Source organism: Sylvia atricapilla, chromosome 15, assembly GCF_009819655.1.
Source record: "Sylvia atricapilla isolate bSylAtr1 chromosome 15, bSylAtr1.pri, whole genome shotgun sequence".
Lineage (NCBI taxonomy): Eukaryota > Metazoa > Chordata > Aves > Passeriformes > Sylviidae > Sylvia > Sylvia atricapilla.
Window position 1 is genome coordinate 5,416,889 of NC_089154.1, and position 27,234 is coordinate 5,444,122.

A 27,234-nucleotide genomic window follows, 5' to 3' on the forward strand; every position below is an offset into this window, starting at 1 on the left:
ATGGCCACCGTTTCTAATTTAATTTATCCTAAGTGCTTATGGAACAAACTGTCTTTATTTTCCATGAAGACAGAAAAGCTCCAGAAGGCCAACAGTGCTGTGTACTCCTGTGCTTAAGAAACGAGTGTGTAAGTTTACTATTTATGGAAAAGATGATTTAAACCAGCAGATCGTTATAGTTTCTTCCTCCATATGTGTCAAGAAAGAAAAAGACGAGGCTCAGTAGTGGTATAGTTTAAGTTTGTAAATGCAAAATAGAATACTGGAAAAATAGAAAAATACTTGAAAAATAGAATACTGGAAAATAGTATTGAAAATTCCATCATGGTGTGGCTGAGAGCCCTGGGGCTGCTCAGCTCACAGGAGAGGCTCAGGGGAACCTCCTGAATGGGTACAAATACCTGAAAGAGGAGTTTAAAAAGGTGTCTTGGGCTTTTCCAGTGGTGTCCAAGAGACAGGGAGGACAAATGAAGTAGAGGAGGTTCTGTCTGATTATCACACCACTGTGAGGGTGACCAAGGACTGGAACAAGTTGCCCTGAAGGGTTGTGGAGGGTCTATCCCTAAATATATTCAGAATCTTTCTGGACATGGGCCTGGCAGCCTGGATATTCTGGATGGCCCTGCTGGAGCAGGGGTGGGACAAGGTGACCTCAGAGGTCCCTGCCAACCTCAGCCATTCTTTGAAAACTGAAAATGCCAAACCAACCCTCTGTGGCTTCTTTTAATTGCTTTTTGCAGAGTGTGATCTCAGCGAGCTTTTAAAGTCAATTCATTAGCTGAAATTATTTTGGAATCTTTACCAGTGTAGAAGTGCAAATTATTTGAGGTAAACTCAAAGAATTTCTGGTAAAAGAGTTGTGTGGGTGTGTGTATATATATATGAAACAACCTTTTGTGCTAATACAAGTTTATGGCCACATTTAAGGTTTAAAAAATATGGTGCTAAATTGAGACTGTCAACAGTATTTACCTGTTTATCTGTGGACACTTTGTAAACACTCTTAATATTTTTACTGCTAAACACACCATATTTATGGAGAACCTTTTAAAAAAGCTTTTTAATCACACACATTCTCAGCTGCTGTTTATGGTTTTGGGAAGCTTAAATTCAAGTTCTTTTTTTCTGCAAGGTAGAATTTGCTGTTGTCTGCTGTAGTGAATTAGCTTCTGTTTCATTGAAGGAAAACCAAAACTGGATGGGGGAGGGAGATTCTTAAAGATGCTCTTGCTTAAGGACTGTTGTAGTTATTGTCCTGGCACTAGACAATTGAGGCTGTGTCAGAAAAGGTACTTCCCAAAAGGAATAGCCTTTAGCTGAAAAGGGCAAGAGTTAATTTAGCCAAAGCACAAAGTATTTCACTGAATCATCCCAAAAAGGATTCTTCAGCAGTTAAATATAAATTACTTGGTGCACCAATACACATAATGTGAAGATTATGCAAGTGACTGCTCAATTTCTAGTTTTGGAGATTCCTTTCTCTCTTTTATTTTAATGTATGTTTTGGTGTTTAATTTCCAGCTGCATGTGAAATGAGCTTTAAAAATATTTTTGTAGTTTTACTAGTGCTTTTGGTTGCTTTTCCTGCTGCAGTTTTAGTTGGGAAAATAACATCTGATAGGCAAAAACAAGTTAAGTGCTTTGAAATTTCAAAACGAAGAGGAATTATTTTAAAGCACTTGGTGACTTTTTGCTGAGCCAACATCAGTCTCCATGGAGACAGGCAGGAGGTGCACACTTAATCACAGTTGTAAGAAGTACCATGGATTTCAGCTGTAACAGCTGTCTGAGCATGGCAGGGATGTGTTTGCAGCTCTCTGTCTTTCAGGAGGCTGCAGCATCACATTCCAGAGTGGTGTTAAATACATCCCTTGCTATCTCTGCTTCCCTGAACCATCTAAATTAGGCACTCACAATCTGACCTTACAGTGATACCTGTGCTCTTGAATCTGCCTCCCTGCTCAATGTATATTAATAATGCTGTACGTAATTTAATGTATTCCTTGAGTTGTGGATGTGGGTGACGGGTAGGTGACGTAAGATCCAGCTATAGGAGCTGCTTTTTTTAATCTCTGCATTGCTCAGTCTCTCTCAGTCCATCTCCAGGACAGTCTGATATTCCCACTGGGCTCTTTGTGTCTTCTGTGAGCGAGTTGTGAAATGGTGAGAGCAAAGTCCTTACTGATCCCCTCTGGCATTTTTTGTATTTTTGATTCTGTCAGATGCTTCCTTTTCCCCACCTGTAGGAACCTGAACGATTTTCAACTTTTCTTATTGAAACTTTTATGATTCTCAATATCATCATCATCATATTTCACTTTTCCACTTCTAAGGTGTCCACTTCATGTGGCAGCCCCTTGGATTAAGACAGTTTGCTTTCCTAGTGACTTGCATTCTTAGTTAATACTTCCAATATTTTGTGCTTCTTAACCTGCTGTTCAACACACTGTTAGCTCCTGTTAGTTGGGAGTTAAACTCAGGGACTCCAAAACTTCTTTTCTGATTGATGTTACTTGCCTGCCTCTTTAGTGATTGGGGTTTCACTCTTGGTGCTATTGCCTATTTGCTAAGGAGCTTGAAATCCTTCTGGAGCTATTTTGATTATCCTAAATGAATGTGAGCCATCAACATACTCTGTCATCTTCCTAAATAACCCTTCCAAATCAGGTTCAGGACCTGGGGAATCTGCTGGTGGATTCTATCCTTGTAAAAATTCATGGTCTTCCATATCTTTCCTACAGCTGGTCAATGAAGGAAAATACAAAGTAACTTAGTCCCAGAGTAGTAGAAGCAGGAAGATGTCTGTGATCAGTAGCTCTAAAAGAGAAGAAAGTTTGGTACTATAAAGTTCATCTCAAAACCATAGCAGTGATTAATTTATCAGTTTCCTAATTGGGACTGAAAATTCCTGGGCAGATACCAAATGAAGTTTTAGTATTCTTTCCGAGTGGATGTTTTCTGTTACATAATGTTTTTTTTTAATACACACACTCTTAGTTGCAGAAAAACCCACTGCTCTAGGACTTAGGACAGTCTGTTACAGATGGCCATTCTCAGTTAGACTAGTTCAGTTATGGTACCAAAGCTCTGTGTAGAATTATTTATTTAAACTCCCTGCTGAGGAGCCAACTCATGCATGTTCATCCTGTGCTTCTTTCTATTAGAGATGCACTTTTAACCCCTGAACAGTGTCTCTGAAACAGCACCTGTGATGCAGGTTTTGGGTGAAGTCTTTATCTGCTCTGAGGCTTCATCCTGTAGTGTAGGAATTGAAGGAGGTAAATTAGCAGGAGTAAGGTTCAGTGGTTTAAAGACTAAGCAAGAAATAGTTGGAAGACTGAGCTATTATTCCATTTCTATAGACACTGGCAACCAGTTCATTATGGAGTTGGGCCTGTTAGAGTGCATTCATTATTTATTAGATCACAAACTGTTTCTTGAGTAACTGTTTTCTTTAAGTATATGGTGATGTAAAATTCAGTCCAATAAATACATTTGTGGTGAGAGGAACTGGGTGGGTGAGCCTACAAATAATGCTCATAGATTAAGTTGAGGATTTTTGGTACAATTCAAAAAGCTTCTACTTCCTGTAGAAAACAAATAACTAATTTTTTTCATGTGATTCAGAGGAAACATGATAAAAAGCTGGTTTCTATACTGAAGTTGGTAAAAGGGAATATCTGGTTGCTGCTCTTAGTGCATATCTGTCTGAAATTTAATATATAGAAACATATCACTTCTGTAAAGGAATGACAGTAAAAGCTGTTTAATTTTCATTTGAGTTGGAAGATATCGACTGTATTGTTGATTCTGCCAGTTCTTTTTTAAACAGCAAAGATTTTCATTACACCCCTACATGAAGAGGGCAATTAAAGCTGTTCCCAGCACAGTTTACTGCAGTGCTGGAGTAGCAGTTTGGTTTTTCTGTTCACATCCAGGCTCAGAAAGTTGTAGAAAAGGTCATCTGGGCATTTTACCAGCCTCTTAATTCGAGTTCTAATGCTTTACTTGGTGGTGGTGAGGAGATGAGGGTGAATGGAAAGCAGCACAGAAAGTGTTCTGTTCTGTCAGAGATGGATTGTGTCACATAAATATGCCTTTTTTGATAACCCAACTGATTTTCACAGAAAAAAGGAAATACACTGAACTTGGCTTGTCTGGATCAAGTAAAGGATTTGACATTTTGCCCCCTTGGAAATTATTACTTGAGGTAGAAGTGGCAAGGATCAATATGAGAATCACTGTGCAGAAGAGGCAGGAAGAAGGGAAATTGATGATGAATGAACTGAAAGCAGTGTGTAGGACACAGACCTAACTAGCAGAACCAGTCCTGATTTACTGCTATTTTCTAGTGATTGAGTAGAAGGAATTTTGTCTGTGTATGAAATTCCTGATGGTCACAAAGTTCTGAGGTGTTACTTGTACTGAGGAGGGTGGATAGCCCTGTGATTTAAATAACCTCAGTGACTCCAGCAAAAAAAATGAGGTGAAATTTGATAGCAGAAGGTACAAAATACTGTACTTCAACATAATATCGTTGTGATGCCAACTGGAGGATCATTGTTTGGAAGAGGAGGAAAAGGAGGAAAGTATTTTGGGTGCACAGGTCGGTTCCAGGATATGGTTTGAACTTCCAGTATTCTTAATTGCCATTAACAATATTTGCTGCTCTGAGATGCATTGTGCAAAGTCTTGCAGGGAAAGCCTCACTTGCCTGTGTGAGGCACATTCCAACACGGCATTCCTGTGACAGCTCAAGCTTGGAGCCAGCCTGGACTCAGGAGCACTGGACTAAGAGGCAGACTGGACTAAGGAGGCAGCTGGAAAGTTAACTGGAACTGTCTTGTGCTGGGAGCTGCTCTGAAAGGTGAAGGTAGTGATGAGCTCCTGCCAGCCATCCCTCAAAAGCTCCTTTTAGTATCAGAAAGGACTCCTGAAGAGTTCTCTCTATATCTGGAATATTCTTATCTCTCAAAAAGCCAACTTGATTATTTCCTTGTGCATTGCCAGGTCTAGATATAGCTGCTTGCCTCCGACCCAGCCACAAACCACCACAAACTTGGTGCAGTTCTGGATCTTGGTACTGCTTCTAATGAAAATAGTGGGTTTTAGATAAGTCTCCACTGTTGTTCAGATGAGAATATGCAGATGAGTAGAAGCAGTTTGTACCACATACAGCTCAAAACGTGGTGTCTATGATGTGGGGATTCTTCCCCCAGATTTCTGAAAAAAACTCAACAAGATGAAGTAAAGGAGTGTTTAACAATTTCTCTCCTTTAAACCTGGGTAATGTTTTGTGGGATCGAGAAGAGATGCTGTATCAGGAGGATTTGGTTCTTCTCAGTTTTCAAAGGTTTGCTGCAAAGAGGGGAACTGTGGAAGGTGTAGGTTCAGAGGAGGGTAGGGAGAAGACTGACAAAATATATATTTTTAATAGGACAACTTATATATAGGAATGCTGCAGCCTCCTCTGCATCATACTGGGGCATGCACACATATGTAGGTACTGTGTGTGTACAATACATGTATTTCTGAATGAGGTCAAAGGATCTGGAATTAATATTCCACTTATAACAATATAAAATGGTTTGACACACTGTGGTTCCTCTAAATTAACAGTTAAAAGCATATTTGTTATCTAGATTCCATAGGGATACCAGGACATTTTTTTCTTCATCTTATCTTTCCTGGCTTGGATTCATGTGGAGTTGTAGGATGATATTCTAAACCATCACAGAGTGTACAGCACAGGGGCTGCCCATTTGGCTCCTGGTGTTAAGTGGTTTGCAGGATAGTTTTGGGTGCTTGCCATGTTTGGATTGCAGGCAAATCAAATTTAAACATTAAAATTCTAGATCCGTATGGGGCCAGTAGGCATCTTGGAGACTTCAGAGCCACAAAAGCACTTCTGACCTGTTGGGTCCTGATTTGAAAAAAAGAAGAAAAAGCAGCACTTAATGGAATAGTTCTATCTCCAGTATTAGGAGAAGATACTCAATGTGAGAGGAGGGGATAATGCTTGACTATCATTTTTAATGTGGCTTAAAAGATTTTGGCAACAGAAGGAAGTTAGGGCTTTGTGTTTATTTTCCCTGACAGTAAATACCTGCAGTTCTCAATGGCTGGATCATCATTTAGTAAAAGTAGTCCCTTTTCCACCTTTTTTCCTCCCTTCTTATCAGTTCAGGAATTCTGACCTGTGGTGCCAGGAAATTAGGAGGAAGGCAATCAGATGCCTGCTTTGTACTGATAGATCAGAGACAAGATCCAGTGGAGAACTGGCTGAAGTTTAACAAATCACTTCTTGGGAACCTGAGCCAATTACCTGGAATGGGTTTAATGATTAACACTCAAAGTGAGAAATCAGAGACCATGAATTAGCTTCAGATGTTGGCTTAAAATGGTCTGAAAGAATTGCCAATTTAGTCTTCTTTGTTACAGAAGTTGAAGAAAATGCAGGTTTCTTCCATAAAACACCGAGTGTGTTGATTTGAGATTAATAATATGCCAAGACTGAGTTACAGAAATTCACAATGGAATTAATTTCAGTACAGGTAAAAACTGACCTGAATTCTGAGTTGCTGCTGGACTTTTTTTTCTACTTGAGTGCACCCAGTGATCCAAGGGAGATGATACCAAAGCATGATTCACAAATATCTCCTATCTGATGAATTATGTCAAATACTATGGTGTTTGACACATTCCCAGCTGAGCAAAGTCAGTTCTTTTCACCTGGAGCTTTCAAAAGCTGAACATCCAAGTTTTTTTACCTGGTTGAGATGTGCACACTCTGGATGTGGCACACTTCCCTGCTTTGGTTGTGTTCCCATCACTTCTGATCTCTTTAACATTTTCACAAGGACATCAGTTGATACAGTTGGAAAAGTAAAGCACTTAGGCTTAAGTAAAACACTTCACTTGGCTCCCAGATGCAGTTTGAAGACTTTTTGCTGCCAGATTTAAACTTTGACCCCAGAGCTGTTGTTTTTTAAAACTTTGTGTTCCTTGCATCAGTAGATAAAGTTGTTGTTGTTCCTGCATGATCTTCTGTGCTGCCTCCTTGTTTCTTGAGGCTGATAGTTTTATTTTTAAATGAAAAATAAAATGTATTTTCATTCCTCTCTTGGGTTGCAGCTGCTTATAATTTTGTATGTAAAGGGGAATGAGGAGATCAGACTTTAAAGGAAGGGAAGCTTATTGTCAGCACAGAAAGTATAAAAGCAAAGAAAAATGTTACATTCAAGGAGGTCTTTTCATTGTTAAATTGCTCCAACTGTGATCACCAAGTAGGTATTTTGAATTCCTAAACCATTAATCTACATTGATCAAATTTGATAAAATGACATTGTGATTATTTTAAATTGCTTTTGGTTCCTCGTTGTGAAAGAAAAAGGTAGATTTCTACTTAATGTATATTTTTTCCCCCAGGGTAATAAATTCTGTATGTGTATTAAGCTAAACCTGAAGTTCACTGATTTCATCCCCCTGTACCTTCCTGAGAGAAGGTTTGGAGGAGTTTTAGGAAAAGCAGATCCTGGAAATTGGGAGCAGCAGACATTCCAGAGGAGCTCTCTAGAAGAGATGTTCATCATGAGGAATGTGGGGCATCCTGGCAGGCTTGGCAGGGGGTCAATCCAAAACAGCTGGGCATTATTCCTAGGTTGGTACTTCCCAAACTTTTTATGAATTTGAGGCCTTTTTGCTACTTTTGTGATCCAAAGTACCAAAGCAAATATCAGTGGCAAAATTGGCTTCCTGTGTGTTCTCATGCTTTACTGTTGTGTTTTTTTATGGAATCTTCTGGCCAGGTGTTTCAGTTTGGCATAGACCTTCATGGCATTTTAGTTTAAAGCAAAAAAGTTTAGACTAACAATGAGAGAAAATTTGTTTCATTCCCCCAGTCCTTTCAGGGAGAAAGTTTTGTGTGGACTTCGTCCTTGGGGTGTGGTGTAACTTCAGTCAGTGCTTAGGAATTGCTGGTTGGGAAGTTTCTGTCAGTAAAACAGTCTCTTTGGAAGTTCCTCTGTTCTTCTTCACCTCCAGACAACCAGCATAAGCAAGTTTAAGTGTATTTTAGGGGTGGGGGGGGGGGAGGGGTTGGAATCAGATTACATTAATTTGAAACAATTAACTTCCAAACTTTCCTCGTGGATTCTTTTCCTGAGCTGCCATGTTCTGGCTCCATGAGAAACTCCTGCCTTTCCTCTGTGCTGTGGCCAGGCCTGTGTGGCCACCTTGTCATTGGTGCTTGAAGTAATTTGTCCAAAACTCCTTGCAGTCATTAAAGAGGCATTGGAAGTGTTGGCAAAAGTACAACTGCATTGTTCCCATAAGTGTGCTGGAGAGAGGATATTTCCTCAAGAGTCGTTAATCAGGTGCTGGGCAATTATGGCTTTAACTCTGCCAGTGTTTCTCTGAAACTTTCTGATCCTTTACACCACAAATTCTTTCTGCTCTGAGCAAGTGGTTTAGGGAAGGTGGTCTCTTGTTGATTTAGATCTTGACATCTCTCTCTCATTGCTCAGGCATGTAAATCCAGGAAGAAAAGAAGGGTAAGAAATCACCTGAGCACAGCTATACCTACACGTTCTGATGGTAAATTGTAACTCTTAGTGCTCACAAAGTCCTTTTTATTCAGTATTCTGCCAGCCCTGTTCTATTATCTGGGGGTCTTTTGATGAGATGTTTTAAAAGTACTTGGAGAACAATATTTGAGTTTATGTTGTAAGACCAATACTTTGGATTTTCAGCAGATGTTTTGTAGAAAACTGTGCAGAACTGGTAATGCGATAAGTAAAGGAGTAAATACTGTAGAACTCTAATACTCTGTAAGTTGTGATATACCAGCACAGTTGCATAGTGTTTTATTACTGATCCTCCACCACAGCTCAGTCTTGTCTCCTTTTGGGATATTATGCTAAAGGATTTTATTCAGTCCTCTGGGCATCAGGGTGAAATATTCTGCTGTTTGGGCATAACAGGTAATGAAAATCCTGAATTTATGACTTTACATGAGGTAACACAGTCCTTATCGTCTTCCACAAACCAGGTGTGGTCCAGACAGGCAAGACAGAAGAATGGAGCACATCAGCAAGATTAAAAACTGTTTGAAGTAATTTGGTTTTATTGAATAATAGGAGAAGTAACAAACAATTGATATAATCATTGAAAAAGTGATTTTAAAAGGGCAGAAGGAGGGGAAAAACCAGCTTGCAACAGACTAAAGGAGAGGGGACAGCAGGTTGTGAGGGGATAGAGGCTGTGAAGGATGGAGGAGATGGGGTTAGAAACCTCAGCCACAAGCATTGCCCCACTAACAGGGCAGCACGGAGGCTTCACCTGTGTTTGCCTGCTGAGATCCATGGCAGAATTCCTGCTGCATGGCATGTGGTTTGGCTTATTGAGCACTTCAGAGTAATTCACTGCTGTTCTTTGCAGGCCACCTAATGTGGTTTCCTGTGTTTAAAACAAGTTTCCATTGTAGTAAGACTAGTCTAATAATGCTAGTTTTCTGGGAATAAAAGGAATTTTTAAAAACAAAATAAACGAAAGCTCTACACTTGAGGGAGAAGGGTGATGTGTTTCTTAGGTGTTTGCTGATTATGTTCCAGTAAGATTTGTAGGGTCCACTGTTTCTTAACTTTCTTGTGATTGTGGCTGTTTTTCATATCTATGTACTGAAAATCAGCAGTTACTATGATTACTTTGCACTTTTTCCGTGGGATATGTTGGAGTATAATGACATTTCTTTTTTTGTTTCTTGGCTTTCTTTTGTTTAAGGTTGTGCAAGCAAAATATTTTTAACATTGGTCAGTGTTCATTTGTTTGTTCTGAAAGGGTGTGTGAAATGAAAAATTAAGACAGAAGTAACCTGTGGAATAAACTACCCTGGAGAAATAGCTTTGAATTTGCAGTGCTGTCTTCTGTTTGAACCTTCACCTAGATTTTAACTAGGTACTTTCTGATTATTTTAATGGCCTTGAAGAGAAACTGCTGAAGTCCTAGAAAAGACAGTTCAAACTCATGTATTAACTCTTACAGAGCTGGTTCTGTGTGTGTTGTAGTCAGTCACTGTCCCGATGCCTCTTGGTAACTCAGATGTTTGAAAGGTAAATTGTGGATTATGAAGAGCTTGAGGGCAGTTGATGCTTTGCTGTCCTGCACAGTTTTCTTGCTGTGCCAGAAGCAACTGAATAACTCACACTGAAACTGGAAAAATGTCTGGGTTTTTCTCTTTCCTTTTTTTTTTTTTTTTTTCCATCTTCCAGATTCTAAGGTACAGATTTTTCTTCTTTTGTGGACTGCTTGGAAGAAAGAATGCCTGACTTGGAAGCCTGCTTTAAAATGCCTTCTGGTTTATGAACTCACATATTTTTTCCTCCTCCCCAACTTCCCTTCTGTTTTGCAGCCATAGACCTTTTGTATGGGGGTATATACTGCTTTATGTGTCAAGATTACATATACGACAAAGACATGGAACAAATTGCCAAAGAAGAACAACGAAAAGCTTGGAAATTACAAGGTTTGGTTTTCCTGCCTGAATTTCTTGTTTCTGTTTTTAATCATACCTGTCCCTCCTATTTGTTCAGTGGCAAAAAAATAAAATAAAAAAAAATAAAAAAAAAAAAAAAAACCTGCTAAGGGGAAGAAAGAGTTCTTTGGAAAGTGTAGAGAGATGTTAGTTCTTGCTTTCCAGGAGTCAGACTGTGGGTTTAACACGTGCGCCACACCTAATTGTAGAAAAATATTTTATTTTTAATTATAGAAATTATAGAAATATCTAATATTAATCCTACAAAACTTGCATAATATCAAAAGTTAGAGCTGTATTAGGTAGAGAATGTAGCAGTCTGCTCCTTTAGGCTTATTTACGTGGTACAGGCAATAAATCTGTTCCCCTCACGTGAAATGCCACCCTTGTGTGTGATTTTTTTCTTTTTTTTTTTAAACTTTTTTTTAAATAGATCATGCCAGCTTACTTACACACCTGTGCTTTCATGGTACACGCACAGTATCTATGTAGAAATATTTACACACAAATATATGTACACACATTTGTTTTATTCAGTTTGCTTTCCCTAATTTTTTCTTTTTTAGCCTTCACCCCAACAGTGGTTTCTCACTACCAGTGTACAATGACAGGTAAGAGGCGTGGGCTGGCGACGCACCTCACTAACAAGCGTCCCTTTGCTGATTATCCTGCCATTTTAGACATGAATCACAGTTAAGAATGCCAGTTTTATCATGCAAATCGTTTTCCTCTTGTTTGGATATGTTCCAATGATTGAATAGTTGCAGCAAACTTGATTTCATATGCCCTTTCCTTGATAGAATTCCTCCAAAACAAACCTTTTCTGTTTTGTTTTGTTTCTGGTGGGTTTTGTTTTGTTTTGGGGGTGTTTCTGTTGTGGTTTTTTTGTTTGGCCGTTGTTTTTGTTTGGTTGGGGTTTTTTGATTTGTTTCTTTGGGGGTTTTTTGGTTTGGTTTGGTTTCTTTTTTGGAAAGGAAATATCATTTATTCTAAACGGAGTAGTTTGTAAGCATCAGTTTTAAAAGCTTGTCATCTTCCATTCCCAGTGGCCTCTGGGGGGGATGTTTTCTTAAAGTGGGAAAGTCTGTATTTGAAGACAGATAACTTCTGTCTAGTAATGTCTCTTCCAGAATCCATGGCATCCTGTTTCAATGTGACAGCCTTAGTCAGGGCTGATATGACTTCAAACCATTCTTAACCTCATTTCCAATTTTAAAAATAGCAGCCAACATCGTATTAACGAGAGCTTTTCTGCTGGCTCAAAAGATAGCTACCTTCACTTGGTTCCTACTACAGATCCCAGTCTGCTTCCTGCTTGTGCCGTGTTTGAGGGGAGGGAGTCAGAGGAAAGAGGGATAGGGAGTCCTAGAACAAGAAAATACTCCTTAAAAGGTTTTAGCACAAAGCACTGGTTTTCAAAGCAAGACAAAAATGGGAGTATGTTTAGAAACCTTTCATTCAAGCTCTGTACCTACTCTGGCAACTCCTTCAGTCTGTGTTTGAGGTGCCAAATCAATCAACTGCAACAACGTAACAGATCTTCATTAGGCTGTAGAAGAGGAAACCTCCCCCAGTTCCTTACTTTTAATTATGCAGATTCAAAGAGTAATTTCTTATTTACATTATCCTTATCAATTGGTACATTTGTGCCTTGTGGACTGAGATGCAGCCACTTGGTCCTGCCTTGGACCTGCTGTAGTTTACATTCCAGGGAATTACAGCTACGAGGTTGTTCCTCTGGTTGTCTTGAACCACAGAGTTGTGCAGAGAAGGTTGAAGACTCACCCAGAGGAGATGCCAGGCAGGAAGCCTCTGTACTGATTAACTGACTAATGAATGGCACATTAAATATACATACACAAATACATATTTGTATGAATATGCACATTGCATCTTCTGTCCCCAGAGAACTAATGCGTAGTGACCAGTGAAGACAGAAAATCAAGAAATAGACAACAACACTTTAAATTACTGGAGTCTGCAATGTGGCTTTTTTTTTTTTTTTTTTTAAGTCGTGGCATAGGTTCTTTTTTATGTCTTTTTATTATGAAACCATGTGTTTCCTCAAGAATTTATCTAAGGAATGAGAAATGTACATGGGACAAATAATGGAGAATTATGTCTGTTATTTTTCCTTCTCTCTCCATTGTTCCAATCCATGTGCTCCCTCCCTCTTGTTATCTGAAAGATCCCTTCTTTCTCCAAACTGAGTGTCACGAGGAGCACAAACTCCAAACTCCGTGTCTTGGGTTGATATTGCTACCACAGAGTTAATTTACCTCAGGTCTTGTTGCCAACTTAGAGAACTTAAGTGAATCCAGTCTGCAGAAACTGGTTGGCTTAAAAACTGAAGGGTAAATGCAGTATATTTTCAGCTTTCTCTACACATTGCTTGCAGGGTGTTAGTTTATACTTTAATAAATGCTCACATAACAACATGATGCCTGGAGGGGAAAAAAGTTTAAGAAAACCCCCAAATGTCATGAGATTCATTTCATACTCCTGTAGTATTAACTCCCAGTGTGCTGAGTTCCCCAGTGCAGCTGTAGTTCAGGGTTATCTGATGAAACTCTGAACAAGCTGCAACTTGGCCAGTATTTTTTCCTTTGGTATTGAATAATAGTAACAGGGGAGGAGAGAATACACAGAGCCCTTGGTTCTAATTAATGTCTAAATTTTTGGGAGGGGGTAAATTGGAATTTGCTGAAGTTTAGCGAAGTAAACAATGATTGAAAAATTGTGACTTTTATAAACTAGAGCCTTCATTTTCCTTCACTCATCCCTATGCCCCTGATGAATTCTCTGAGAAATGCCAATTTCAGTACTTCACCCAATAAAATAATTTCTTAGATGCTGACTTGAATCTCTGACTATTTTAAAAATTACTTATTTTCACTTCTCTAACACTACTTTCCTTTAATTGTGAATGGTGACCTGTGCATGGTTTGCAAATCTTTGTTTAAGGTAGTTTATACTGGAGTTTTTGGCATGCTTGTGAGTGTTATTAAACCTTTTTATTAAACCTCTTTCCTTATTTCTGTTTTGATTGGTTTTTTGTTGCTGTTTTTAATTTTTAAACATCAAACCATTCCTAAATAATGGCTCTGCCTTTTCCAAATTTTCAAGAGTAATATAACCTCAGCATTTCTGCTAAGTTATATAGCTGGAACAGAACACATTTTATTTTCTATGTCTGACTTCACTTGTGCTCTTTCTAAGGAAAGGCTTCTGCCAGAACCTTTTCTGTCTGGTTTGCTCTGTTTGTGGCATTAATTGTGCATATTTTTTTCTTTTCATTTCATTTTTAATTGAACAAATATTTGAGTGACCCAGAATCCTTAAAAGTAATCCAGTCTGTCATGTTTAACCTTACTTAGAGTTGCTCTTGTGACATGCTTTGGTCCCTATCCTCTACAGCATCTAAGTTATATTATTGTATATAGATATAGATAAATATATATGAATAGTGCTGCTGATATACGTGGATCTATTGCATGCTTAAAATGCACATGTGTTTCCAGGTATGAATTTTGTTGTATTTGAATTAAACCAGGATTTAAACATATCCAGGGGGGGTATATCTTAATTATTATCAGGGTTCATCACACTGACTGACTGTGTTTGACCAGGTTTTAACTGCAGTGAACCCAAACACAGGAATTTACAGCTGCACAGTGCAACTGCTGCTACTAACACAGTGTTACCAATGAATTTATATAAATTCCTAAGGGAGCGTTACAAACATGACCAGGATTGCTGGAGACATCAATGCCAAACCTGTTGGAAGCCAATTTTGCATCCTCTGTGAAGTGTCCATCTGTGTGTCTCCAAAGGGTCTCTGCAGGCAGGCAGTGTGTCCAAAGCATTACAGCTGTGTTATCTCATCAGTCTCAGTCATTCCCTGCCTTTTCTGTCTTCCTGGGTGTGTAGCTTGATGCTGAACCTTAGATAAAGGAAATGGATTCTAGTATTATTCCTTAAGCTCCTTGCATAATCTGTTGTTGAATCAAATAGAGAGATTTGTGTATAGAGAGATGGGTGTATTTTTATAAATAAGAATTCTCTAGTCCTTGGGAATGCAAAAAAGAGACCTTCTATTACTGGAACCTGGAGGGTCAGTAGTAACTATGAATTGAACATTTTTGGGAGGGTAGCTTCTGACAAGCATAGCTATTTCTGAAAGTGAAGATCAAAGAGTGATTAAAATTTAATGTATATTATGCAGAATGTGTAAGCCTCCAGCTATATTTTTCTACTATCCTTTTCATATGTATGATTTATAATTTATTTTTTGTAGCAAAGTGCTGCTTCTGTTCCATGTATTCTGTGAAAAATAACTCTTAATTGACTTTAATTCTCAGTTTTAGAATAGACTGCTTGACATCTTATAATTCTTTATTTTTAATGCTGAGATGCCTTTGTGATTCACAATAATTGACCTTGCACAGCAATTTCTGTGCTACATAGAAAGCTGCAGCAGTGTTGAGCTGGTCAGCACGTGAGTCTTCACTGCTATGTTTTTCTTGTATCAAGTTTACACTGAACACAGCTCTGTGCTGATTGCAAATCTGGTCTCCATACTACTGACCTGACTCATTTCTACTGCGCTTTCCTTTGAGCAAAAGAAATCTACTGGAAATGCAGTGTTGGTCTTCAAAGAGAATAATGACAGATTTTAGCTCATGAGAAGGGTGGTTTAATATTTGAAGAGTTTTGGCTGGTTGGTGGAGGGAGGGTGGTGTTTAAACCTACTACTAATTTCATTTTTAGGTAACATTAGATATGTCAGCAAAGTGAATGTCAAAAATTAAAACTTGTCTAATCCTGCATTAATGGTGTAAGAGGTCATTCTATGTAATGGCATATCCTAAGACATGTAGTAACTGTTTAGTATATTGAATTAATAAATTCTGCTGTTCTCTAAAGATTATCTGTCCATTAAGTTAGGTCAATTAATAACTTGTCAAGTTCATCAATGCTGGTTCTGTCATTTAGCCTCCTCTGAGCACAAAGAAATGTATTTTTGAGTAATAGCAAGTTTATTCTTGTGCTGGAATTTCTTTTTTGTAATTTCTGAAAAGAGGATTATAATCCAATAATGGAAAGCTTATTGGCCTAGCTGTTCTTTATAAGTAAAGAAGTACCTTTCTTTTTTAATGTTAGACCTTCTTTGTTGGAAAATTTGGTGATATCTTTCTGAACCATAGTTTTTGAGAAGGGGTTAAAAGCAATCAGTATCCTGAAGTTGTGCATAAATTGAATCTAACTTAATGGACAGTATGTTGAAAGTTTTGACTTGAACAGAGTTTTTAATCCTTTCACTAAAGAACTTCCTGAAACTTTGTTTTCATCTGCTTAGGCATTGGAGAGAAGTATTCAACATGGGAGCCGACCAAGAGAGAGTTAGAATTGCTACGACATAACCCCAAGCGAAGAAAAATAACCACAAACTGCACCATAGGTGAGTTCCAGAAATCCCTTCTGGAGCCAAATTGACACTGATTTGCATGTTCAAAATTCTGTGTTGTTTTTCCACTGGTAATTGTAGTGGATTTCTGTAAGCTTTAGAGTAACAAAATCAGTTTATTTTACATTACTGTTTTCCCGCTGTTGAAGGGTATCTGCTCTGGTACTGCTGATGATTGAGCTGTGTAACAGCAACAAAACACAATCCTTTTTTTGACAATATGCTTGATATTATCTCAACTCAGCCTTTATCAGAAATCCTGTGCAGGGATGTGAAGGGAAATCCTGTCGTTGGTGCATCCTTAACCAAAGCAATCCATTGGTAAATCTGATCTAGCAGAAGCAGCACGTTCCTACTTCATGTTTTACACACTAAATGGGATCTCTTCAATCTCCTATGAGCTCTGAAAAATGATTTTATTTCTCCAGTGGTGCCAACTAGCAGGTTTGAAATGCATCTCAAAGGTTTAATGCTTAAGAGTTCAGTGATCTAGAGCAAAGAATTCTCTGAAGTGTGTGCATCTGCTTCTGGCTGGACAGTTTTTGGGTAAAGGTGATAAAAATTAACAGTTCTTCCAATTTTTGCCCCGCTGTTTTTAGGTTGGGGTAGCAGGGGGTTAAAAATAACTTCCTGACAAGCTCCGATTAAGATTATCAGGCACTTTCCTCTGCTGTTAAATGCACAGTAACGTTTTAATGGTGAAGGTTTGAAATAATGATTAAGGGTACAAGATTGTTAATTGTACAAGGTTGGAGGTGTAGCCATAGACATGGCAAGTGGGAAACTGTTTAAATTTTTTCCACAGTTTTAAAGCTCTGTACTGTTTCATGGAAGATGTCATGCTTTCAACATGTTTGCATTTGTTAAAATACACTGAACATACTTTCTGAAGCTTTCTAGTACCATGTTTCTAATACAGTAAGTCATTTAATCCAAAGTATGTGTATATTTATTTGGAAAAAAAATGGACTGAGTGGCACTGAGTAAGTTGAAAATGTATATAAAATGGTAATTCTAGAGAAAGGACCTATGGTTTTGCAGTTGTGGGACAGGGAAGACAGTTGGAAAAACATCTGGACTTTGGAAACTTCAAGCAGCCTAGGAAAAATTAACTAAGCAAAGATTGCTTGCATCATGTTCACACTGGGATTTGTGTTCTGAGAAACTCCAGTATATTTTGTAAAGAACATTACAAATTACTAAAGATAATAGAGCTGGAGAGTGGGGAAGAAGCTTGATAGAATTTTGAAGGTTACTGTGACCTTTGTGAAGAATTGAAGCACATTTCAGTGTTTCTCTTTCCAATCAGAAGGAATGCTCTGCTTGCTCTTGCAGGATTTTAAATCTTTCAGGCTGTTTAAAAAGGCCATGTCTGGTTGCGTGAAATCTCATCTGCGGCTGCCTGGGCGGGGGAGCTCCGGGAACACGGGGACAAGGGAATGACTGATCTCTTCACTTCTGCAGGCCTGCTTTTAAGAGTTTTCCTACTGAGCCCTGGAGCTGCCTGTGTGCTGAGATTTAGAAAGGAAAGAAAAAAAATCAAAGCACCTAGAAGCCATAATGCAGTTTTGGGCTGCAGTTAAAAGCAGAAGACTTGCTTTCTTTCACAAAAATGCATTGGGGGTTTAGCTCAAGGAAGAAAAGACCTGCCATTGTCCTTGAGCCTTTTCTCTCCACCTAACCTGCTGCTAAATATAAATCTGCTTCAGAGTCTTTTTGCCTTCCCTCTCCTCACTTTGACTTGTCTGTTTGCAGTTTCAGATCAGTGAAGAGCCTATTTGCAGACAAATGCTGCAGTAGCTGGACATTTTCGTTTCTCTTTTTCTAATACTCAATTCTTTTGACATCAGGTTTTTATCAATCCCATAGCAGATATTAGTGAGTCCAGTTTATCTTCTGAGGTAGGTAAATGGCTCAGAGAATAGGCATGATGTCCAGTTTTATTGGTTCTGGGAATGAAAATGGTGCTGATAACCATCTCTGATAGACGCTGCACATCTGTTGAGCACTTCTGTTTACACAAGAGTCTGTTAAAACATAACCAGCTGCCTTTTATGCATGAAATGCTCTTTTCAAAGCTGTTTTAAGAGGAAGGCCAAGGTGAGATTTGTGCTCTCTATTGTACCTCTAGAGATCCGTGGATGTCACTTGGGAGTGGAACATTTCCCTGCTCTGCCATGACCTGGAATGGTGGTTGTGCCAACACTTGTTTCGGCATTTGCATAAGACAAATGTATCAGTTTATAACTAAAATACTTGGGACAACAGACTGAAACCTGGGCAGGTGTGGCCTTGAAAGGCTGTACATAACTTGTATGTGAAGTATTTGCATATGATTTTGAGTCCTGACAATAAAATACATTAGACTTGATGGTCTTCATATCTAAAACACTCTTAGGTGGTAGAAGGCTTGTTGCAGTTGCCTGTCACATCTGTATTGCATGCTTGACACTCATTTAGGTGGATGTTTACTCTATGGCTGAATGTTCTGGGTACATGAAGGGAATTTTTTTTATCTTAAATTTGTAGCAATCTCATAGTGCTTCTCAAAACAGCTGGATGTGTCTGCTGCTTTTTGAGCTGTTTGAACTTTTGTACAGCTGCAGGATCTTTTGTCTTTGATCAGCACCATGAATTAAAACCGAAGAATACTCAGACATGAGATGAATATCTTATAATGGAGACTTGAACTGGTAGTTCACTAGAGGAAATAATGTGCAAAACTCACATCTTTTGATTTTTCTACTTGAGTGACAATTTGAAACCCATTGAAGAAGGAACTTCTTGTTCACATCTTCAGAAAAATGAGGAAAAAAACCGTAAAAGAAATCCATAAATTTTCCTTGGTTCTCTTTAAAATGCTGTGTGTTTCCATCTCCTAGGTACTTTTCCAGCTAGTAAGAAGATAGTGCAGGTAACTTGACTTGAATATCTATTTTGCCATTGAGCAAATTGCTCTTGAAATGAGAGCTCACACTGGGCACCACTGCAGGCTGTGGAAACTGTGCTGATTGCTGTCTTTTGGGATGTACGGGGTTGTTCCCAATGTTGCACCTTCAAAGTAACTTGGAACACACTGTTAACCAAGTGGAAATGTTGAGTTGTCTTACAGGCAAAAAGCCATGATGAGAAATCCTTGCAGTGTGGATTTTATGTGGGACATTGCATGTTCTGGTGTCCTGACTTGACGTTTTGATGGAGCTTTTGTATTTCAGGAGAGTCAGGAGGAATGTCACATCCACTCAGACCATAAACGTGCTCTGTGGAAGCAGTGTCAACTCAAGACTTTCTCAGACCTCCTTCTACCTCAGACACTTGCATGCTGGTTTTTTCATTGTGTTGCCACAGCTTTTTCCACAGATCAGGCTGAAGGGATGAGGAAACATAGAAATTTCCCAAGTTGTTTTATATTGCTCTCAGCAGCAGGACTGAGTAGAGTCCTGGACTGTTCAATATTCGTAGAAATGCTCATCTTGATTTCAGGCTAAAACTGATGTTTCAGGCAAAAATTTGGTAAGCCTTAACAGCTAATTAATTAGATTTCAACATTGTAAGAGAAAAAAGCTAATTTTTTCAGTCTCCTCTTGTCTGTAAAGTGGCCTCCCTCTGCAAGGGAGGGAAGGGACAAAGCTCCACATTCACAAGCAAATTATTTGTTAGGGGGTTGAACTAGAAGTGATACAGTATCTTTTGGGAACAATTTTCCAAGCTCATCTTGCTCTGCTGTCATTAATACCCCCAGCAGATCTGTTCTCCTGAGTATATGAAATATTAGCTTGGGATCAGCTGCTCTCTGATTAGCATATGAAGTGACTTAGTGGCTAAAGATGGGTGTATTAACAATGGGAAGAATGAGACTCCCAATGCACGTGGGTAATTAGCAGGAGCCACCCGGGATTCCCATTAGCAGTGTTGCAAAAAGGCAGAGGGGAGACAAACCTTTCCAGGAGACTGAGCAAATCCTCTTCACCAGGAATGATGGGATGGAGAGGTGGCAAAACCAAAACTGCCTGGGAGTAGCAGCTGGGTTTTGCAGCTGCAGTGCTGAGCAGGCTGATGGGCCAAAGAGCAGCATGAGTGGAATAAATATTGCAGCAGAACTCCTGTGTGAAGGTGGCAAGGGAAGAGGAACGGTGACCTGGAAAATATTTCTGGTTCTCTAGACAAGCTACCAGAAGCATTTTTGCCTTTCTGACTTGGGAGTGTTGAAGGCTGCATTAGTACTGGGATGTTTCTGTGAATGTATCAGCACTCAGGTGCATTTTCTCTCATTGGATGGTACTTAAGGTAGCTCAAGTGGAAAAGTGGAATGAAAAATATGGTTTGGTACAGCACCACATTTTTAGCTGTGGCTTTAAATTTAAATTACTGATTTGTAAGCAGTAGTACTATGACGTTTGAAGTTATGACTGCACAAAGTGCATCCTGAATAGAAATCTCTGATTCTCAAATTCTTTTAGATTGCTGTGTGATGAAGGAAAGGAAAACCACCTTTAAGACTACTCAGGTGAATGTAGTCTTTGGCTTTATTCTTTGGCTTTATTTGTATTAACTTCATTATTAAAATGGTTTTCTTGATGAAAAATTGTTTCTTAAAAGGTTGGTTTGGTAAAAATCAATGGGATCTTCATATCAGTAAGGAAAGCCTTCTGTTCCTGTTTTACTTTGTCACGAGCTTAGCATGTTTGACCACTGGACCCAGTTGTATAATACATTTCTTAGGTCTAAAATTGATAAAGCTGATCCTAAAAATAAATTTAGAAAGGTCCTTTCCTCTCAAAGCTCCCAGGGAATTCTAAGAAAAATTAGAGGGATGTGAATATTTTAAGAATTCTAAAACACGAGTATCAATTTACTCTCTGAGGTTTGTACTTTCAGAAAGTGTTGTTAGACTTCCTAAACTTAGCTCTTTATCAATACAAAATCAAAACTTCCCTCTGCAAAAGGCTTTGTGAGGAAAAATTCCAGATTGGGTGCTTCAGTTGCCATTTTGTATATTGACTGTCTGGGAGTTTGTCACCTGGTTTTCCAAAGCTGGTGCCAGAAAGCAATTTGCATCACTGCAGTAATGCTACTGTGTGTGGTTTATCTACACAGCAGTTGGTTGAGTTATCTGTGATTTAATTGTTCCTGGGTAAGATTAGGAACATTTGAGTTATCAGTGAAGTCCCTGCAGCACTTTCCTTCTTGGAGTGAGCAAACTTTTGATAGACAAAAATCAGTGAGCATCTGAAGAGCTGACTGATGAACAGCACTTCCTCAGAATGCCTTGTTGCCACCAGGCCAGCTCCAATGAAGAATGAGGGGGGTTTTGATCTTGTTACCACAATATTCATTTGGATTTTAGACCCTCTTTCAGGAAGATCAGGAGTTGATGTCAGCTAAAACCCCTGCAGACTGTACAGAGTTACAACTACTTGTATGTGGAATCAGCAGATTGCAGTTGGGGTTGAATTTCTCTGTTATCCTGTCTTGGAAAATTGCCATTCCTATTAGTTGCATAGAGAATACTTTAATTTTGTAACTCTAGGTAGCTCTTGGGGATTGGAGGCAAAAGAAGATATCCTGTGTGTGTTTGCACAATGGGAAATTCCTTAGAAGACGAGGTTCTTGATCCAGGGCTTGGATCACATTCCAAACTTCTAACTCAAACCTGATTTTCCTGCTCTGGACTTTTTAGAAGTAGATCTATGGTTGTTACTGATCCAGACACATTATTTTTAGTTTACAGACACTGTTTCAATTTGATTTTCCTAAACAGTGCCCTGTACTTTTTCAAGTGAAACTTAATCGCTTAAATCCGGTTGGATAAAAGCACCCAAAGGCCTTCCCCCTCCCTCCCCCTCCCCCCATAGATGCTGAATTCAAGTGTAAAATGTTTACTGTCTCAATTATCTGTCTTACCACTTTCTGTAATGGTAGTTAATTTTTTCCTGTGCTATGTTTTCTTCACTAAGTCATTATATAACTTCAGTATGCAGTCAAAACAACAGCCTTTCATTGAAAAATGCAGTTGGTGTCAGTGACTTTGTCATCTGTTTGAATGGGATTTTATGGGAATCTGAATTTTCTTACCAAGGAAAACCCAACAGCAATATTTAGCCAGAATCTGATTATGGCCCTCTGAACAAGATACCTTATTTCAATGAGGTATTTGTTGTTACAGGTAAGAAAGTTGAGAATTAGCCCATAGAACTGCGGTGGTTATAGACAGGTGCCTGTTGTCATGTCATGGGCAGAGATGTGTCCTTAGCTTGAGAAGGTTCATTTTCTTATGTTTCAAAAATCATAGAATCACAGGATGGGTTGGGTTGGAACGGACCTGAAAGTTCATCCAGTTCCACCTCTGCCATAGGCAGAGACACATTCTACTAGACCAGGTTGTGCCAAGCCCTGTCCAACCTGGCCTTGGACGCTTCCAGGGATGAGACATCCATAGATATCTCTGGCCAACAATCTGAAATAAACCTTGATTTACCACTGTATTTTCACCTGATTAACTTGGTGTCAACACAGTAAGTGTGGCACTTTCAGCAAGGCAAATCATCCCTGTCTCAGTTTTGTTCTTTTGTGGATTGCTTTTTTTGATTATATTTATTCTGACCTTCCATTCTGCTCTTTCCTGTCTGCTTCCAGAGTTGGCTTTGTGTGGCCAGAAGGTAGATACAGTATATACTGAAAGCAGGAACACGCATAAACAGCATGTGGTGTGGTTTGTGTGTTGTGGATTGTTGGACAAGCTCTGTGCCAGTTCATCAACAATAATTTGTGCATATTAATATATTGGATGCATTTAATTTCATTGGCACTTTGCCTGCTCCTTAAGTTATTAATTTGTGAAATCTGTTTGGAGGAAGGGTAAAAACTTGTAGGCAGCATATGGTGTGATATTGGGGGGAAAGGACGGCTGCGGGTGTGAATTTTATTTTGTCAGTTTGGTGGGAGTACCTCTTGTTCTTACGGGTGCCATCTGCCCAGGGCTCTCTCTGCAAGGCTTGTGCTCTGTGCAGAGCACGCAACAGCTCACTGAGCTTTTAACTTGGGCTGCTTTGGGGGAGGGCAAGAGAATATTTTATTCTGTGCCACCTTTTGAAGTGTTTTGTTTTGCATAAAGACTTTCTTTTGCCAGAGGAAAACATCTTGAAGGGTCTACAGCTTAACTGGCTGTTAAAGGCCAGTGCCATAAAGCTCTGGATCCTTCATTCAGGCGTTTTCACAAACATAATTCCTGCTCTTTGCCTGCTACTGTTACTTTTTTGATGCTGGATGTCTTCTATTCTCCCTGACCTTCCAGCAATTAGGAGAATAATCATTATTTTTAATGCTCTGGTTCTTAAGACTTCAGTGTCTTGAACTTTATAAGATCTGTGAGACAGGGCAGCTCCTGGTTGTTTTGAGGGCTTCTTCATAGCTTTCTTCAACTTCTTTAAATTTATTCGGTTTTGTTTATCTGAGTATACAATGAGCACTACAGTTGAGAGGTCTCTGGCTTCTGTAGTTAACTATGGCATTTTATGCAATGCATATACTTAAATGTGACATTTCATGGTGTTCTTTCTGCTTTTCAGGAATCAGTGCTTTTTTGTTTCTGAAGCTCTTGTTGTGAGCTTCCACATCCCTAGTGGAAAGTATCTCTGCCCATGGCAGGGGGTTGGAATGAAGAGATCTTTAAGCTCCCTTCCAACCCAAACCATTCCTGGATTTTATGATTGTGTCTTTCTCTTCTAGCCAACTGATCTTCCTATTTTACAGGGATCAGATAATGCTTTGATATTTAGTAATAGATTTGATAAAGTGGTTATTTCCAGTGACATACATGAAATATGTGTTCTTGTCTTGTGTGTACATTCCCCAGTGTTCGCTCAATGCTCAGAGATCCTGACAGAGATTGATTGGATCAGGTTGAAGCCCAACAGACAAAATTTGTTCAGTGGGTCTTGATATGCCAGGACAGGAATTCAGGGAAGTTTGGTTCAAGTTCTGCTGCAGAACTTCATGCCTTTTTCAGCTTTCTTCATTTCAGTTGAGAGAATCAAACAGAGAAATGGTTGCTGTGGATGATTACAGGCTGTGTAGGTTTCTGGGTATGAGAACATGCTGTGTTGGTTTCTTCCTGACACCTGAGAGAGAAAAAACAATTTCGCAATGCAGATGGTCAGTAAAAATGCTGAAATACAAAATTACGGATATAAAACCTGACATTTTCCATGGCCCTGAAGGGAAAAAAAAAAGGCCTCTATTTGCAGGGTGCTCCTTGTGGTCCTCGTCTTGTGAGATGACTTACCAAAAGGTTCCAAACTACTCTTGCACAATGCAGAGATCCTTTCCTTTAACTCCCCTTTTCCTCTCCCCCACATTTATTTTAAGCATAAGCTTGCTGTGGGAGATAGTAAATTCATATAGGTAGAGAAAACCAGTGATTAACCCTAAATCTTGGACAAGTTGCCTCCTCCCTCATTTTAGGAGCTTTTGTAAAGCTATTGTTGTTTGCAGCATTTTATTCTAATTCAGAAGCTCTAGCACTAGGGGAGCTTATCTATAGGTTTTATTGTATGTATATCTTCCATATTAATGTTGTTGCAGTTCTTAAACTCTGACTTACTTTGTTTACAAAGATGAGACAGGAACACTTCAGAATACAAGAGGCATCAGGGAATGTTGCAGAATCTCATCATTGCGGAGATTTAAGAACAATTAATAGAAACATTTGTCAGGAATAATACAGGTACTATTAATTCTAGATTTAGGTATAGGGACAGATCAGGTGACCTCTCAATAACTTCTGCAGCTGTTTCCTGTGATTTTAATGGAAGATTCAATGCACTTTTCAGTGGCTTGGTCAAAACCCCACACTTCATTTTCTTTTGGAAGTGCATTTCTTAATTTAAATTCAGAGGGAAGAGATACTTGCAGTCCCTTGTCTTGCTTGAAACAACTTCTCTATTTACACAGGCCATATGAAAAATTAACCTTAAGAGGTTGTTTGTTTGTATTGCCAGATATTTTAGGAATGCTGACTCATTTTACCAAGCTGAGGGTGTGCACACAGGAGCCAATTGCCACCAAATCAGAAGGAGGAGAAATTAAAGGACATCAAGTGCTCCTGCCCTGTCTGTGTGCTTGGTCTTAATCTGGGCATGCAGCCACTGCAAAGCAGTGACAGGCTGTAACCTCACAGCCCACACTGTCCAAGGAGATCACTTGCCTCGTGTGAAGTACTCTAAGCCTGGAGAAATGGGAATAAAAACAATCCTGACTGATCAGGACCCCTCCAGAGAATCAGTGGCACGGTGCTTGCGCACTGCTGAACACACACAGCAGCCTTAGGAAACGAAATCACAGGGAATGTGCCCTAAGGCAGGGAATGGGAACTCCTCTGAGCTGTGGAAAGGCTCCTGTTTTGGCATCATCAGTTTGGGAATTGGCTCAAAGATATACATGTTGGAAGTAGAGTATAGAAAGTACTTTGTGTGTCTGGCACACTGTGCACACTCAGGAGTCATTTCTGGCTCAGAGGTTTCATCTGTGCAATAATAATATAAAATGATACACTTTGTGTTGGATCATACTCTTGGTAACTTGTTTGATGTGTTTGCTCCAACAGTATCACTTGCCTTAGGTCCTTCCAACAGTATGTGGCCGAGTAGGATGTGTGGAAAGGCCAAGCTGTTGCTCTTGGGAAGGATCTGTAGTAAAGTCATCCTTGGTAGTTGTTGCTTAGAGATGTCATTTTCCTCCATTTTCCTCCTAAATCTGGCAAAGGGCAACCTTCTTGAATCTCATCTCCATTTGTTGCTGGTTATTTCTATGTCACTGCTAGAAATTCTTTGTTTAAATAAGCCACAAACACATCTCCTATACTGAACCCTGGGTCCAGTCTTGTGTCAATGTTATGCAATTGATTTTAATTGAAGGTGCAGCATGATACAGGAACTCCATTGAGTTCCTCCAGAATTGATTTTAAACCTTCTTGATAGCTGCAAACTTGAATTTTCCTTGACATGCAGTAGCATGCGTGACACAAAGGTAATGAACTGAAATACCAGACCCAGGTGATCTCTTTGCATTATCCTGTGACTTTATTTTTGCATTACTAAATGGAGAGAATGATGCATTGAGCCAGAAATGCAAAAGCCCATGCACAGAATACCTATGTAGTCTAAAAATAACATTGAGGAGTGTTAGCAGCCCTCATTCCAGCAGCAGCTGTTACCTGCTCTCCATCCTTGCCGGAGTGGCAGCAGGGCAGGTAATTTTGGTTTCCAGAGCTGTGAGGTCGAGTAGGGATCCAGGGATGAGGGCTGTTCACTGCTCAGCCTGTGGCTTTTAGACACCTGCCTGCACTTGGAGTTTGTTACAGGAGAGGCGATGAGGAGTGGCTGGTTTTGGGAGGCACTGACAGGTCCTGTGTCCCTCTCTTGTTGTGGCGCTGTCTGTGTGTCCTGGCTGGCTGTGAGCTGAGTGAAGCTGCTCAGAGGTCAGAGACTCATACTGCTGTGTGCAGGGGGTGAGTTCACCCTTTCTGTGACACCACTTTTGCAGTTGGCATCAGGTGGGGCTGAGCTGTCATGCGGAAATGCCCTCACCTTCCCTTCCTGCCAGAGCTGGTCTGTGTGCTCCTTGTGGTATCAGTCTGAATGGCTGAGCAGTCTCAGGATGAGAAACAAGGAAGGGCATCAAACACCTCTCCTGAATCAGGGCTGACAGAGCTGCCTTGGAACCACTCCAACAACTCAGAGTCCCAAACTCCCTCGTTGCCATGTTTTCTAACTGAGACAATTATTTTTAATATCTAATTAAATTTTACTTTTTGTGAGCTCAGTCTTTTTTTTATTATAGCTTTGGTAGGTCACAAGAGTTAATTACAGTCCTCATTGTAGTGGCCTGTAACATACTTGAAATTGTCAGCCTGGCTGTTCCTACACCAGCACTATCTGGTTTTAATTAATTAACTCAACCAGTGGATTCTTCAGTTGTTTCTCCAGTCTCCAATATTAATTCCATACAAATTTTTATTCATGTTCTTGACTTTGCATAATTTCTTTTTAAAATGGGTGCTCAATTCCAGACATCATGCAGCTGAGGTTTACCTGTCACCAGAGCAGAATGACCTCCAGGCCTGCTTGTTAAGTTCTAAAATACTGTTTGTAGAAGAACTACTGCTCAGATTGAGTTGTTGAGGCTGAGTTACTGTAGCCATTGCTCCTTTATTTGTGTTTGTCCGCTTGATTTCCTT

At 39.5% G+C, this 27,234-nt stretch overlaps 1 protein-coding gene across 1 annotated transcript in view; it reads left to right on the top strand.

Annotated features, from left to right (window-relative positions):
- The window catches only part of USP22 (ubiquitin specific peptidase 22), a 92,323-nt gene that overhangs the window by 33,251 nt on the left and 31,838 nt on the right, over window positions 1-27,234 (top strand). The window contains 3 exon segments of the mRNA XM_066329816.1: window positions 10,409-10,522; window positions 11,098-11,142; window positions 15,891-15,992. Coding sequence (XP_066185913.1) covers window positions 10,409-10,522; window positions 11,098-11,142; window positions 15,891-15,992 — 261 coding nt within the window.